Below are 17,877 nucleotides of genomic sequence, written 5' to 3' on the forward strand. Positions count from 1 at the left end.
CCATTATATTAACTGTGTTGGCTCTTCCACTTCTTACATTTTGACAAAACACAGGTTGGACACTATCTTGTAGCAATTTTTCTTTATGCTTCTCTCATACTATGCAGGTGCTACTGCTTCTGTGTTCTTTGGAATTCTCCTTATTATTAAAAAATCAAAGGAAAATGTAGTTTTAGAAGATCTGGGGTCCTAAACATCTGCTTTATTGAACTGGGAAGGAGAGAAGCAGACAGCACATACTAGCCTCTGTAGATACTGTTTGTTGTCATTTTATTGCCAAGGTTCTACTGTCATTACATTGTAAGGGTTCCATATTGCTAGAGTTTCATACCTCCTTGATGTTTCTCGTGGGCATCTCCTCTAGGCACTGACTCTTCCTTCTTCTCACAGTAACCAACCACTCCAGTTCCCACCAATCCACTCTTTTATAACATTCTCCTTATTGGCTACAGGTGGGGCCTGTTAAAATCAGGCCTGCTCCTAATCCTTAATAATTGGCTCAGCTGCAACTCTTTAAGATTACATTCCATACTTCCTTTATTTACTTATGTTCTATGCCCCTATGCTGTTTGCTTATTTTTAGAAAAAAAATGTATTTAGTATTCTTTAAAGATACATAAGTATTTTTTAAGGCTGAGAGTAGAGGACTTTACAGAGAGATCTGGACAAACTTGAGAGCTGGGCCATCACCATCTATATTGAATTTAACAAGAACAATTGCTGGACTCTCTATCTGGCACGGTGTAATCCTGGTTATACATACAAAGTGGGAGGCTGGAGAGAAGCCCCACAGAAGTAGAACTGGGGGTCCTGGTTGTTGGCAAGTTGAACCCGAGCCAGCAGTGCCCTGGCAGCCAGGAGGGCCAGCCCTGCCCTGGGGTGCATCAGGCACAGCATCACCAGCCAGGCAAGGGAGGGGATTGTCCTGCTCTGCTCTGCACTGGGGCAGCCTCACCCGGGGGCAGTTTTGGGTGCCACAATATGAGCAAGATATCAAACTCTTAAGTGTGTCCAAAGGAGAGAAGCCAAGATGGTGAAGGGGCCTCGAGGGCAAGAATTATGAGGAGTGGCTGTGGTAACTTGGCTTGTTCAGCCTGGAGAAGGGGAACGTGATGGGGAGATCTGGTGGCAGCCCACAGCTTGCTCATGGGGGCAGTGGAGGCTGCTGATCTATCTCTGGTGACCAGTGATAGGAGACAAGAGGGCAGAATGAACCTGCATTAGGGGAAGTTCAATTGGACATTAGGTGAAGGTTCTTCACCAAGAGGGTGGTCAGTCACAGGAATAGGCTCCCCAGGGGAGTGGTCACAGCACCAAGACAGAATTCAAATTGCATCTGGATGATGGTCATGGTCACAATTTTGTTTTTCATTGTCAAGGACTAGGGAGTTGGACCCCATCATGCTTATGGGTACCTTCCAACCTGGTAAGTTCTATGATTTATGATCCTAAGTGAATCCTACCAGAGACTGACTATGATGCAATAGTCAATCAAATTTAAAAAGACAATAAAACAAACAACCAACAGAATAACCAAAACTAGACTTATGTTCATGGGTTTATCTACCAGCAGTAAAACTGGTTTATTACAACAAACACTTTTCTCCTAATTAAATCATATGACATCTACTTGGAGCAGAGCACTACTCTAGATGTACAAGGCAAACAAGGGAGCTGAACATGAGTGGTAAAGACTTTATCTGTTTGATAAACTACACTGAAATTGCTAAACTAATTTTCTGAAGTAGTTTGGTTACCTTACGACAGGATAAAGTATAATTTTGCTAAGTGCAAGCTTGGAGATTTGTTGTTTCTAGCAGCAGCATTAAGTTAATGTAAGAGGCAAATATTTTATTTTCTCTATTCTGACATTTCTAATCTGAACTCCTGTTTATCTACCACTGTATAGTGAAGGAAATACCTGTTTTTCTCTGAGTCTGATCCACGACCATTTGAATTTAACAAAAATAGGAGCAAAAATAAACTAATAGGAAAAGGGTGAGGGAAATTTGAATGTGTTTTGAATAACTATCTCAAGGACAAAAGTAAGTAACAAAGCAAAACAATCAAAAACAATAATAAACTTTTGCAAATTATTCAAAGACTTAATGTTCCATCCATAAGTCAGAAGACATTTTGGGAATCTTGGAGGCTATCTTCTACTATGCATTATGCCTTTCTACCACTCTTGCAGTATTAACATGCCTATGTAATTAAAGAGGGCCAAAAAAATTAATACAGGTATAGGTGAAAAACCATGGATAAAGGGTTTCCATTATCATACTGAATAATAGCACCACCTAGGTGATCTTGTCATCCAACAAGGATCCACAGTACTGCTGTGTAAGTTTTATAAGGGCAGGGAAGTCAGGAACCAGGAATGAAGGGCTGAGTGATACTTTTACTGAAAAGCATTCATCTGACACTTGAATCCCCCATCTTAACCCATCATTAAGTCCCAAATTGCATCACTCCTGCAAAGTAGTACTGCTGCACCAGTGTTTATTTCTGTAAGGTAATTGGTGAGGAAAGAAGAGTTTATAGAAGATATTTTCAGTGAATGGCAAAATATATTTGTGATGAGCTTTTACAGAACTATCTAAATTACTGAAGTGGAAAGTGTGTAATCTCAAAATCTAATCACAAAAATAAACTCCAAAAGAATATATTTATTTTAGTATACACTTTCAGAGTTTACTTATAATGGCTTGGCACAGATCAGAGTTAAGATAAACAATTGTGTGGAAAAATCATATGATGAATCCTTAGTACTGCTCACTTGCATCTTTTTTTGCCTGTTCTCCCTTTCTTTAACCTTCATATCATAACCCAGCTGGATGCATATATTTTACATAGCACTTGAAATGTCCTGTTAGTGTTTTGTGCCCTCACAAGGTCCTGCAGCCATGAAGTTTTCTGGTGTGCTTGAGGCTTAATGCAATATTCTTCTTCTTACCCCTGACCCCCATAGAGACTGTTAGACACAAGTATAGGTGCTTTACTGCTCTGATTGGATTGAAAAACATGAAAAAGGGCCTTCATTTACGTAGAGCACCACAAAAACATCAGCATCTCCTACTCCAGATTCTGCACTACTGCTACAGATTTCCAGCAGTTTGCACTGGGGTATTCATGTCTATCTGATTGCCATCCACCAACTCTCCAAAATTACAATTATTCTAGTGTCCCCACTGAGGCTAGATATTACACATAACTATGTGATTTCTAAAACTTCTAAGATTTGTTTAGACATGTTGATACCACTGTTGTAGTTTTCTCTTCTACAGGGAATTTAAATGACATTCTGTATCATTTAACTATCAGTAATGGCAGGATTAATGGCACTTTCAGAAGGAACTGACTTTACATGAGCTTTTTTTGTCAAATTATTATTTACCAAAGCCTTATTCTTTCCATCTAAAGGCAGTACCTATCAAAATAAAAGGGCCTAAGCAACTGAAACCAATTAGCATCAGGAAATTGTACATTCTGATGGGCTTGACTCATTGATGTGAAAACTGGCAGCTAACACTGCAGCCCCTCCTTAGTAACACATGGTTCTGTACTTCCCAAAGTCTCTAGCTGTTTCTATTTGTAACTTTGAAGATTTTTATCAGACTATCAGCTATTATATTTCAGGTTTATTAGTCACTATGGCACTCAAACATCAGGGGAAAATATTTTGAAATTGGACAAGTAATTAAGTGGTTGTATAATAGTGTCTAATTACTAAAGCAGACAGGTTTTATTAGGTTAAGCAGGTTTTTGTGTCCTTCAACACTACAACCTAGATGTTGAAATCTTGGATTAATTCTTAACTGTTGCTCTGGTTTTAATTTTTGTGTTCACTTTGCAGACAAAATCATAAGGAAATTTGCACACTAAAGGAAATGATCAGAACAATAATGTGCCATTTACAGAATATGAAAATCAGTTCTCAGAAAACATAAACACCAGGTGATGCTAGAATGCCATATATTAATATGGAATGAAAGCTTATTTAAAACAGCAACAGCTAAGAAGGTGATGTAAACTATTTTCCTCTGTAAGAAACAAGGCTTAAGGCATGAGTAATGTCCAATGAATAGCATGCCAGAAGCATTATTTGGCTCCCTAAGACATTCTGTTGTGTAACCCAGATGAAGTGCATTTACTTCTCATTTCTTACTATGGTGATCAATATAAACTTATATCCAGTGAATGTTAGGAAAAATTTGCCAATGACTTCAACCAGGACAGGATTAGAATATTAACTTAATTTTTCCACAGCACAGCTTGCCAGCTGGGCAAGGGAAGGGATTGTCCTGCTCTGCTCTCGTGTGGCCTCACTGTGAGCAGTTTTGGTCACAATATAAGAGAAGATATTAAACAATTAGAGAGTGTCCTAAGGAGGGCTGGATGGTGAAGGACCTTGAGGGGATGTATGAGGAGCAGCTGAGGTCACTTGGTGTGTTCAGCCTGGAGGAGACTGAGGGGAGACCTCACTGCAGTCACAACTTCCTCATGAGGGAAAGAGAAGAGAAAGACACTGATTTCTTCTCTGAGGTACCAGTGACAGGACAGGAGGGAATGGCGTGAAGTTTTGTCATACAAGTTTAGGTTGTATATTAGAAAAAGGTACTTCACCCAGAGGGTGGCTGGGCACTGGAACAGGCTCCTCAGGGAAGTGGTCACAGCACCAAACCTGACAGAGTTCCAGAAGAGTTTAGACAACAGGCACATGGTGTGGCTCTTGGGGCTGTTCTTTGCAGGGCCAGAAGTTGGATTCTGATGATCCTTGTGGGTCCCTTCCAGCTCAGAATGTTTTGTGACTCTGAACTTCACAGACATGCTCTGATATCTATTGTGACCATCTTCCTATTGCCCTTTTTATCTTACTAGCTACATCCCAAGCTAACTTGTGAATGTTTATAACGGGGTACCGAACATCCCATTCTTTCCTTACTGTTCTTATAACAAAACTTCAGTCTTAACTTTTGGCCTGTATATAGAAACTTCCACTTGACTATGGAGATTTTAAAGCATTTAAAAATGTTATTGACTTCACAACATGGAGGAAATTGTCTTCCTGTTTGCTCATGATGTGTTCCATCTGTAATTCCCCATACCCCATTCCGATGAACGAAAACAAAACGATTTGACCTCATCCTCCTACATATGTACTTGGAGACAGTGTATATGCACGTGCTCTTATGTGTATGACAGTGAGAGAAAAAATTTGGAACAAAGATAATAAATAAATTAGCAAAAATAAAGTATTTGTTGAGGAATTTAATTGCTTTTAAAAATGGAAAACCTGTATTTTGTTTCTTGGGTACACAGAAAATGAAGTAACTGATTATGTTTCAGTATGTGGTTGGGAATGGATGGCCATTATACATATTGCTTTTGTACATCTGTGCAGGCAAGTAAAATCAAGATCTTCAGTAACCTATGGATAACTACTTCCAAATCACTGTATTTTGTTTGTTTCTGCAGCTATTTGCACAAGAACAAATACCTCAAAGTTATCAATGATGATGCATTTCTGGGAGTGCACAGTGGACCAACTCTACTGTAAGTAGGTGAAAATGAACTAGAGAAAGCTTCAAAAATAATACTGTTTTAGCTTACAATTTCTTTACAACCATTAGCATCAGAGCAGCAGGGACAGGAATGGCATGTTTACAAAAATAATACCAGCAACAAAGCCCTGTGCTTTATGGAACTGATTTATGAAATGCTTGCATCCTACATTACATGTACTGTTCCTACCAATTACTCTTATGCAAGATTCTGTATTACATCTTGTCTAAAGGCTGTACAATTGTAATACAAAAGGACTCTTTACAGGTGAGAGCCTGCAGAAGCACAGATTTTTGGCTCTTGATTATTGTGGATATGTAAAGCATCAGTGTTGTTGTTGTTGTTATGCTAGACAGGTGAACAAGTAATAATATGCTGCAAAAGGTTGTGGGTGGTTAATTGCAAGCTGTAAGAGCCAGTTAAGCTTCCTGAGCAAAGGCTAGCTTGGAGATGTAACAGTTACACAAAACCTCTTGGTTTAGGGGCTAGAGATGCTTTCCTAGGATGTGCATATCTAAAAAAATAAAAGAACTCCTAAAAAGTAAAGAACTTCCTTTTTACCCTGTTTTCAAGTTAGATATCTCAAATGACTTGAATTTTTTTCTAGTCCTCCATAACTATTGTGCTATCCCAGCTACACAGATCCTTGATCTGAGGACATGTTTTATACTTGAAGTCTAAACAGCCAGCTATCGATCTTCTCTTAGAATGATACACCTTCATGGCTAATAAGAGTCCTAGCAGTACTTATAATTAAAGAGAGATGTGGTACTTACTATAGTGTCATTACAGAGAGAGGTACTGCTTCTCAAAGGCAGAGGGCCAGAAATGGCACATAAGCACAGTAAATCAACAGTGGATTGAAAAAGCCAGAGTATTTCACATCATGGTACCTTGTTATGTAAGTCCTAAGATAAAGCTCCTAGGATGGTGTCACAGTTTAACACTGGCCTGCACCTCAGCTCCACACAGCCCCAGATTTGCCCCTGCACCCAATGGGATGAGGGAAAGAATTGGAAGGGTAAAAATGAGAAAAATCATGGGTTGAGATAATGTTTTAATAATTAAAAAAGGGATGTTGAAAAAAAATCAGAGGGTCAAGAAAACAAACCAAACCCAAGAACAACAAGTGATGTAACAAAAACAATTGCTCACCACCAGCCCACTGATTCCCAGCCAGTCCCCTGGCAATGGCAGTCTTGGCAAATGTCCACCCAGTCAAGTTATTAGCTTTTAATTATATTTTAATGTCATTTTAATAGCAGCTTAGGGGCTTGTGTTACCCACAGATAACCAGGAATTAGTCTGCAAGTGTGATGTGGAAAAGGTTTGCCATAAAATGAGCAACAATTTAAAATGGAATCCTTCCACCTGGACAGGTCTTTTAGCTGACCTTCAGGAACTAGAATTGTTTTAACAGGAACAAAAGAGTTTCTGACATTCCCAAATATGCATTACCTTAAGAGGGCTGAAGTCAAAAGATGAGAACTGAGTGAAAACCTAGTATTTGTGGTTGTGTCATGTCAATGGCCATTAACATCTCCCACAGGCAACAAAAATGTCCTTGCAATTGGTGCTTTAGTATACACCCCCACTATACCATCATGACCAATGACTGACTTACAGAGAGACCACAGATTTGTTAACTAGTGAAACAGTCTGAAAAGTCTGACCAATACAGCCCTTCCATTTTCCCTTGGGCAGTGTAAACAACTTAGCTCGTTATAAGGAATAGTTTGTTAAGTAATTTTTTGTTCAGGCACCCTGCTGTTGTTTTACTTCCAAGCTGTTTCATCTTGAAAATTAACTCTATGGAAAACTGTTGTGAGAATATTGCTTTTTTTTCTGGGACAATGAATGAAATTGCTTCTAGTGGCAGCAGTATGCACCAAAAAAAAAAAAAAAAACATTCAAAAAGGGAGCATTTATGGAGCTCTAAAGAGAAATTCTGTCTTGCCACCCTACCAAGCTGACAGAATTTATTGTCTGGAGTTCCCTATATGCACTCTTCAGGTGAGACAGGAATTTATGGTAGTTGCAATGTGTGCCTCAGAGATCATGCTTTTTTTCTGATCAGGATTTCAGCAGCAACAGCAACTTAAAGGCTGAAATACAGACCATGGATCCACCCTAATTGGGTAATATTCCATTTTGGCTTTAAAGAAACTTTAATGAGAAAGATTTAACTACAAAGAATTGTGCCTGACTATATGTATGTTGCGTGAGTTTGGCCATGCTCTCAGACTACCTAATTAAACATATTCAAGTATTGAAAAGCGAGGTAATTTTTTTTTTTTCAAATTTGCAGTTTACAACAGCAGAGGAAGCAGGGATTGTGCTCACTGAATAGAGGAAAACAGATGGCAGCAATTCTGGTTCCTTTGTCACTGTTGTATATTCAGATGTATATGGATGTACAAAGATTGCTCCCTTTAGAAGACTATTTTAAGACAATGATGACAGTACATTGCTCTTCACCTCAAAATGAAACCTTGGCAAGGATTCAGCAACTTGGCGGACCTGATTTACTAAATGCAACAAGAGCTGCTGTCGAGAGCAAAAGTTCAACAGAGTACAGCAAAAACACAATCAGGCTCATTATTCAATTAGCTTTTGAACAGAGTCCAAATTCAAAATATTACAGTCACCCAAGGTACATGTGAGCAGTTAATTATCTGTAGAATGCAGAATTGCTCTTTGAAGAATCATTTCCCAATCTAGGAATGGTTCCTCCCGTGGGACGTAACCAAGTCTTTGAGCAAGAGGAGCACTCTGTATTTTGCTAATCAAACAATGCCTATTTTAGATTTTAAAAAATCTTTCAGTAGAGTGAAAATAGTATGTGTAGTTTAAGTCCATCTATTATATATTTTATGCTTTACCTATTCCAGTTGTCAGAAATTTGTATATGATTAGGTAAAAATTCTCAATTGTACTATGATGCATTCAATCTCATTTTCTTAACTACCTGTCTTTTAAGTTATTGCTATTACTGGATTTCATATGACAATTGCATGCTTCCAGCAATGAAAAGGATTATTGACAAAAGCTAATATACGTAGATCTAGTTCTGAAATACTGACTTCATAAAACCAGCAAAGAATAAGACAGAAATATAATAACCCACGAAAAAAGAAAAAAAAATCTGAGCAACTGAATATCTGTTTAACACTTCTATAATATACAGTTGGTTCAGAAAACAACATCTGTGAATTCATAAGCTATGTTTTATTCCCACATTTATCTGAACCTCTCCAATGTCTCCTTAACATTCAATATAATGTGTATATTTCAGCTGAGATAAGCAACAGCCTAGAAATACAAGAAAATACGTGAGGACAAAACAAAACCACTGCCAAGCCAAAGTGTTGAGACTGGTTGAGAGCACTTTGGTTGCTGCTCCACCTCACAGTGTAGAACTCTACTCAAGCACTTGCAGTACCTGAGTGGGCTGCAGACCATGGCTACTTAAAAGCTCAAGTCTGGTCTGGCTCTAGGTGAGCTGACAATGTTGCTCGCCTTTTCCATAATCCTGAGCATTTGACACCTTCCACAAGAGTGTGTCTGCCTGGTTCTATCTCAGCCTTGTGAGCTTTTGTCAAAGGCCTTGTAGAAGTCCCAGGAGACTTTGAGCAGATCTTAAGCACAATGCTCAGACAAGTTTGCAAGGCAGGACTTATTTTAACAAAAGCCCCTTACGTGCTGACTTTCCCCAGGTATATTCAGTGGTGGCTTCTTTGCTGCCTTTCTGCAGGAGAGCAAAGCTGAAGGTTCCCCTATTTACCAATTCAACTACTTCCTCCTTCAGCTCCTTCAGAACTTTTCTGGTGAAAACCATCCAGTCCTTCTGACTTGCTATCATTCATTTTATCAGTTTCCTGCCTAGCCTACTTTATGGCCACTTCAGTTTGAGACAGATCCACTTGACAAGTCCATCAGACCTCTTGCCCATTCTCTTGTGTTTCTTTAAGGGTGTAAGCTATAGCTAGGCAGTGCCAGCAAGACACTCCTACATGCAATGTAAGCACAGTTGGGTTTAAACATCATCTTAGTTATCAATGTGATTGGATGTTAATGAGACAGACATAACTGCAGTCAGTTCCCATTTTTTTCAGCAGACCAGAATCAGGACTGATCATCCTTGACTGACTGGGACTGACCATACTTGGCTGATCAGGGCTTGGTAAGAAGCAACAGGACAAGAGGAAATTGCTTCAAGTTGTGTTGGGGGAGGTTTAGATTGGATATTAGGGAAAGATTTTTTCACAGAAGGGCTTGTAAAGCATTGGAACAGTGCTAGATTGATGGTTGGATTGATGGTTGGACTGATGATCTTAAAGGTCTTTTCCAACCTTAATGATTCTATACACTGGCACACAAAGATCATTCAGGAAAATGTGTCTTCTCTATACAGGCACAGATACTATAGTCTGGACAACTCCAACTACTCAGATTCACGTGGCTCTGAGGATTAGTAATTATTTATAAATACTTTCAATCTAGTTTGAAGACAGCTGCTATGCTGCTTGAAGTAGATTGTGAATCTGATTAGATCATCATCAAGACTAGATTTGTAAGGTAAAAAAAAATCCCTGAGAATCCCACACTTTCCTCTTGGCCAGCTGACACACACAAAACAAAGTGTGGACCTAGGTAGAATAACTAAAAAATTATCTTCCATTGGGAGACAAATTATCACCAGACTCCCAGGAAGCTTTCTGATTTGCAATAGCACTGGTATAGAGAGACTTCTTGCTGGCAGACACCACATACCAGCAGTTTAGGGACTTCCCAAACTGGGATTTTGGAAACTTCCAACTTCTGAACCATTGTGTTAAATATGGCCCATGGATGAGACAAAGTATCTATTGCTAGCCCTGCACCAGAATTAATCCTAAACCAACAAGAACTTCAAGGCATCTGTTCCTGTAACTTCCCCCCACGCTCCCCAGTATAAAACAGAGTGTTTAAAAACAAAACCTACAATACCTGTCTGCTTAAATATACACCCATGGGCAGATACATTAAAAAATTCACAGGATTTGGTAAGATAGAACAGAAATTACAGTATTACAACTAATTCTTCCAAGCCCTTTCTTTTCACTGAGCAGATGTTTCTTTGACACTTTTTAACATCACTTGGAAACACTCTGAGTTGCCACAGACTTTGCATGTTCCCCTCTGCTCCCTGGGAAATTGCTTCCACAACTGGAGCCCCGCTACTCCCTTTTGTTCACAGCTCTCCAGGAGCTGCAGCTCCATTCCCTGTACATCCAGAGAAGCTCCTCTCAGCAGCTGTTTCCAAACCATGAGCCCTTGTCCCCCAGGGTGTTCTTGCTGACCCAGACACTTCTGATGGGAATGTTACACATCTGTGAATAAAACCAAACCAAAAAGGTACATTCTTCTTGTTACTTAGCTTTTTGGCCTACATGATGAACCACAGCACTGATTTTCACAATTATGCAGTTATGTAAAAAATTATGCCTTCTCTTATTTTTAACTCTCTTGCCCCACATTCTTAAGTGTGTTTGGAACTCCATTCTTTGGAACTCCACTGAGTTCCAAAACTGATCTCACAAGAGTGAATAATCATTACCCATCACCTTCTTCACAATCTGCATGGTACTGTAGTCTACTACTGCTATTTCCAGATGTAGCTTTTCCCAAGAGAAAAGTCCTTATCTGCACCTTATTACTTCATATATAAACAACTTGATACTTTTATCATCTTAGTTGCAGCTTTCTATGCTCTTATTATGACTGCATATACTATTTTTAGAACTGCAGATAATATTTAAGTTACAGTCAGACTAGATTTACAGAGTGAAGTTTTCTTGCTCCATCTTCTATTTCTTTCCCAAGAATTCTCAGCATTCCATTTTCCTTCAACATTACTAAAAGCATTGACCTGACATTTGCAGAGGACTCCAAGAACTTTCCAGAGTGCTAGCTAAATTAAACCCCACTGTCATCCATGTAAGGTTGAAATTGCTTTTTTCCTAAATGTACTTTATATTCATTAATTTCGAAGCATATTATTTTTCTGCTATTGCAGAAGCCTTCCGCTTCTTTAGACAATCAGGTTTAAGTTTCACTACCATGTATTACTTTGTACCAGAAACAAGCTTTGTTGCAGCTCCTCTCACTTCCTTCCCAGACTGTTTATAAGTATTTCAGTAGTACCAGAGCCAGCCTCACCTCTGTGGGCCCTGCTGCAATGATCTGTATATTCAGATACCAATTAACCTTCCATTCTTCCTCTCACATAAAATCTTGTCATCTGTTCTCAGGCTTTTGCCCCACTCTTTTATTTTTCAATTAATCCAGGAGAGACATTCCCCTTGTCACATAACAGATTCGTTACCTCAACAGCCCTTGATATCTGATTTTGTCAAGGCTTGTCAGAATTCCCAACTTGTTGCACAAGCAGGATCATCTTTCTCCATAACCTTGTGCCAGTACATATTCAAAGGAATCTCAACAATTTGTAATTTCCCTTTCAAAAAGTCTAAGCTTCTCTCATCACAGAGTGTTTAACCTGCAGATAGCTGCCATAGCCATAAGAACTTGATGGAGACCCATGAGGGTTGCTGAAAAGCCAGCCTTGTCTTGGTAAGATCTATCCCAAGATCTAATTTACCAAGATGTTTTGCTGCAGAAGAAGGAAGAGCATTGCCAGCAGGTCAAGGGAGGTGATCCTGCCCCTCTGCTCAGCCCTGGTGAGGCCACAGCTGGAGTGCTGTGTCCAGCTCTGGGCTCCTCAGGCCAAGAGAGACTTGGAGCTCCTGACACAGGTCCAGTGGAGAGCAACAAAGATGATTGAGGGGCTGGACCACTTCACTCATGAGGAAAGGCTCAGGGAGCTGGGCCTGTTCAGCCTTGAGAAGAAATGACTGAGAGGCGACCTCATCATACGTCTGAAAAAATTTCTTTTTTGTGGGAGTGCTCAAATGCCACAACACAATACTAAGGAGGCTGTGGAGTCTCCTGACCTGGAGATGCTGAGAAGTCAATGGGGGACAGCTCTGAGCAACCTGCTCCAGGTGACCCTGATTTGATCAAGGAGGTCAAATTGGATGATTTGGAAACTCAACTACTCTGTGATCCTTTAGAATGTAAAATGATAGCAGACAATATTCAGACTCTTCTAAGAGCCATTTCAGGCTGTTGGTAGAAATACCTAAGAAAAAGGACTCCAGAAGAACAAAAAAAAATTTCATGTAGTTGAAATTAATTAGTTGTGATGTATTAAAGAACATATGATAGCAAGGGAGCTTTTAGAAGAGAAAAAGTTCTCCTACAAAAAGGAGCAGCATTTTCTAACTCAATTTAAAAACAAACAAACCAAAAAGAAAAAAGAAACAACAGAGCAAACCCAAATATTGTAGACATTTAAAAGTTGTTTAAAGCATAAAATTGGTTCCAATTTCCTTTTGGGTTCAAGAAACCAGACCGTGAGCAAGACTTCTAGAGGGATAAGAAAGTGTAGAAAAACTAGATTTATTTATTATAAGAGTGTTCACGATAACACAATGCTCAAACAACGTTCCTACCCTAGAACTCTTTTTACAGCTTTACTTCTTCACAGACTGTAATTCTAAAAACATCTTAACTTCAAGTGTCACTAGAAGAGGTTTTGGGACAAAGCAGAAACTGAGTAGAAAACACTAGCAGGACCAGGTGACACTCACCTGGCAGTCTGAAAGGAAAGCCACCTCCCCATCAACTGTGCATCATCTCTCTCATGAGTCCACCTCAGCAGACAAGTAGAAAGCAACAAGGACAATACTCAGTTTTTTGAGAGATTCAGGATGGACTACAATAGAAGATTTGAATTTCAGTACATAGAGAATATTCTTTTAGGAATTGCAATGCTTTCTATTAAAGTGTGCCAATAGGTTAAAATTAATCTAAGAAAGTCTAGGGGAATATAACTCTTCCAATGGAAGATGTGATTTCTTTAAAGGATTTTTAAAACTGTGTGGTTGTATATGTATTTGTATCTGGTTGGCTTTAAAGGTGTAATTTTAAAATTCATTATATTTCTTTATAATACATATTCTGTGCTAAAAGACATTAAAGACAAGAGCTTTAAAAGACAGTGAAAATCATAGAGAAATGAAAAGCCTTCTTGAATTTGAACTGTATCAGAACTTAGCAAGGCAATATGAAACCCCCACCTCCTTAGGATTTGATTTTTATTGTAGAATTCTGTGAAACTCCTGAAGAACAGTAACAATCTGAATAAAATCTGATCTAGCTATCTTTTTCTTCTTAGGGACGTCTCCAGAACAGCTGTTGCCAACCTTCCAGCCAAAGGACTGGAAAGCCTAAAAGAACTAATGGCCAAAAATACGTGGACTTTAAAGAAATTACCAGCTGTAAAGGCATTTCTTCAGCTAATGCGAGCTGACCTATCATACCCAAGTCACTGCTGTGCTTTCAAGAGCTGGAAAAAAAAAAGTGGGTGAGTTTCACTAACTGGCATTTATTCTTTTAAATATATCAGTAAAATCATGGTTTATAAAAATACATCGACTGGCACTTATGTAACAATTTTTTTCTAGGTATAGACAATGTTCTTTGAAACAGGTTACAATTGCAAAATGGAAGAATAATTTTTTTATAAGGCCTTTTGCAGCAGTTCCTCCTCTGGTTGAGCCCAGAATTAAAGTGAAAGAAAAACAAAAAGGGTAATGTGCTACAGCAAGGCCTGGAAAAAAAGTGTTGGAGAGGTTATAGCCTCAAGTCTCATGTTTTCTAACTGGAAAGCTGTTAACTACTGAAAATTTTTTGACTGCAAATACTGCTGCATCACACCATGAGGTACAGAATTTCAAATTGCTGCACTGCTAGTTAGCTGTAAAGAAGCTACTGAACAGAAATTAGACTGATGGAAGTTCTGGGAGACATTGGATAGTGAGCAACAGTGAAAAAGAAAGTAATACTGTATGTATTATACAAGAAGTTATAAAGAGTAAATAAATGTCTTCTTACTTACTAAGAATGTAGATCTCAAAAAAGAAGATGGATTATGGATGTCAAACAAGTAAAATCACTACTGGGGATAAAATTAAAAATACAGTTAAATAAAAATAGCCCAGAAGAGTATAGTGTGTTTTATGGTCAGTTAACAAAAATACATTCAATCACATTTTTATAGCTACATTTTCATCCAGGATGATTTGCTTTTGAAGCATTCCCTTTGTTCACAATCTGTGCACCAGTCAGACTGTAAATGCCAGCAGTGATTTCCCCCTCTACTCTTTCAGGATCCTGGAGTACCTGATGTGTAACCAGAGCAGCCACAGCTTTCATAAGAGATCAGTCAAGACTCTCAGAGACCCATTTTACAAAGATTATGCAGAATATACAGACCACACCAATGCTGTGTATGACACAAACACCAAGTTGACAAGTTTTCATGAAAATCCCCATTATTACATTTTTTTGGAGGAGCATGGAGAAGGAAATCTTGGCTTTGGCAAAGAGCTCAAGAACCCTCAAATGGAAGATGTGCAGACCTTTGACAGTCATTATGACTATCCTGTCTGTGGAGGCAATGAAGACGTAATATGCACGCCAGAGCCTGATGAGTTTAATCCCTGTGAGGATATAATGGGATATCAGTTTCTGAGGATTGTGGTGTGGTTTGTGAACCTGCTTGCCATCCTAGGCAACATTTTTGTCCTTTTCATCCTTCTCACCAGTCACTACAAACTGACTGTACCTCGCTTTTTGATGTGTAACTTGGCCTTTGCTGACTTTTGCATGGGGTTATACCTCCTCCTGATCGCATCAGTGGATCTCTACACCAGGTCAGAGTACTACAACCATGCCATAGAGTGGCAGACCGGGCCCGGCTGCAACACAGCCGGGTTTTTCACGGTCTTTGCCAGCGAGCTCTCTGTGTACACCCTGACCGTGATCACCCTGGAGCGCTGGTACGCCATCACCTTTGCCATGCGGCCCGACCGCAAGATTCGCCTGCGGCACGCCGTGCTCGTCATGCTGGCAGGGTGGCTCTCCTGCATCCTGCTCGCCCTTCTGCCACTGCTTGGTGTCAGCAGCTACAGCAAAGTCAGCATCTGCTTGCCTATGGACACGGAAACACCAGCGGCTGAAGCTTACATTGTCTTCGTTTTAATATGTAACATTGTTGCTTTTGTCATCATTTGTGCCTGCTACATAAAAATCTACGTAACTGTGCGAAATCCCCAGTACAAGTCGGGGGACAAAGACACCAAAATTGCCAAGAGGATGGCTGTGTTGATTTTCACAGACTTTCTGTGCATGGCTCCCATCTCCTTCCATGCTTTATCTGCCATTATGAACAAACCATTGATAACTGTCTCCAATTCCAAGATTTTGCTGGTACTTTTCTACCCGCTCAATTCTTGTGCCAACCCCTTTCTTTACGCTATTTTCACCAAAGCTTTCCGCAGAGATGTGTTCATCCTGCTAAGCAAGTTTGGCATATGTGAGCATCAGGCTCAAGTCTACAGAGGTCAGACAGTCTCAGCCAAAAACAGCAGTGGGTCTTATGGGCAGAGAATCAGCCGAGGGATAGGTCAGGTTCTTACAAGCATTCAAGACCCAGTCAATGATTACCTGCCTGCTGTGACAATGCAGAACCAAATTCCCATGGAAAAATGCAAGCAAACTGAGCTCTAACATCTCAAAGTATCACAGCCAAAACCTGGGCAAGAGGTGATTGTGCATATGTGAGTCAAGTGAAAAGATAATATTGTCCATATCCTTTTCCCCTAGGTTATGCTTTACTATAGCTAAAAGTACCTCTGGAGTGGTCTTCTTTCAGACAAACCACTTATTTGAACCTCTTATCAGTGCAGGGCAAAACACATGGTCCTGATGATAATTTTAAAAGTAGATGTCAATGCTCTACCTGAATAGGAAAATTAACTGGGCTAATAAAAAATACACCCTTCATCTTCAAAAAAAAAAGGAAGAAGCGCAACAGTAAGACTTGGGGATACTTATATGACTAAAAAAAATGGACAAAGTTGGATAATTAAAATAATATTAATTAAAAAAAATTTAAAGGTTGAAGCTCTCAAACACCTACATGTCAAAAAGTTGGGTTTTTTCCTAACAGCAAATTTCTAAAACTTCCACCACACCTAAAATGGAACAGGTTTCTTCTCATTCTGTCAGCCTGACCTGAAACAAATCTAGTCTTTTGTTTACTGCTCTTGGTTTAGTTTAGTGAGGTGGGAAAACAAGCTTCTTCTTTATACTGCCTTTATAGTGGTAAAAGGCAAATTATCACTGAATTTTTTTGCTCATAAGGTAACAGGTAAGAAAAATTAGGGCATATGTGTCCATTACTATCACTCTCTCACTTTTGGATAAATCTATTTAGGAGCTGTTTTATTTGAATTTATTTTGAAGACCAGGCTACCCAGTCAAGTTAATGATGGTTATTTGGGTTTTTTTGGATGACTGATCCAGTTGTTACCATATTTCAGTGCTGTTTTATCTGAGCATATTTATTGCTCTGAACACCCTGCAATTCCTGCTTTCTTACCACTTCTGCTGTCCCTACTTATATCTCTCTCACAGGTAGAACTTTCCTTTTAGCCCTTTCTATGTTGAGCTGCCTCTAACCTCAACTTAGACCAAGGGAGTGGATCACACCTTCAGGTTCCTTCATGCCATACAGTTTACTGCATTGAAGGCTGACTTCTAGCTCCTCAGCATGTTTTAAGAACATCTATCTTGTAGTGAGCTCTGTACCTGGCCTTTGTAATGTTTGCAGCACAACTACAAGAATCCCATAGTTATCTCCTCTGGCTGACCACAGCCTGCTGTAGCTGGGACATATGCTCTCCACAGTGTGCTTAAGGAAATCCATGCTGACACCCAAGGAACAACCCCCAGTCTAAAGCACTAAAGCATCCTTCTGCCCTACCTGCTGCTAGATGCGGCCAGCCCAAGGGCAAGCTTGGCTCTGCTTGGCTCATTCTTACACCACAAACAAATTAACAGAGGCCTGGCCCTCCACCTCCTGCAGACACCAGGACTCGGGGCAGGAGCTGCTCTGCACCAGCTGCATTGTTAACACCTGAGTGGCCTGAGTGCCTGGCTTTGCTGGCAGGATCACACCTGGTCCCAGCCAGCTCCACAGACTGGCTCTGCAGAACTGCTACCAAGGTTACCATGGATCATTTCACTCAGCTATGTGAAAGCCTTGGCATAAGAATGGAAAATATTGTGAATATTTGCCTTCAGGTAGGTATTTTTAAATTAGTTTTGTAATATCTGTGCTGGTTTTCATGGAATTACAGT

General features: G+C 39.6%; 1 protein-coding gene across 1 annotated transcript in view; it reads left to right on the top strand.

Moving 5' to 3' along the window:
* The window catches only part of TSHR (thyroid stimulating hormone receptor), a 45,210-nt gene extending 28,670 nt beyond the window's left edge, over positions 1 to 16,540 (top strand). The window contains exons 8-10 of the mRNA XM_036384144.2: positions 5,479 to 5,556; positions 13,847 to 14,035; positions 14,841 to 16,540. Coding sequence (XP_036240037.1) covers positions 5,479 to 5,556; positions 13,847 to 14,035; positions 14,841 to 16,242 — 1,669 coding nt within the window. The 3' untranslated portion in view covers positions 16,243 to 16,540. The remainder of the gene's footprint in view (positions 1 to 5,478; positions 5,557 to 13,846; positions 14,036 to 14,840) is intronic.
* The last annotated feature ends 1,337 nt before the right edge of the window (positions 16,541 to 17,877 follow it).

Source organism: Molothrus ater, chromosome 6 (genome assembly GCF_012460135.2).
Source record: "Molothrus ater isolate BHLD 08-10-18 breed brown headed cowbird chromosome 6, BPBGC_Mater_1.1, whole genome shotgun sequence".
NCBI classification, from domain to species: Eukaryota; Metazoa; Chordata; class Aves; order Passeriformes; family Icteridae; genus Molothrus; species Molothrus ater.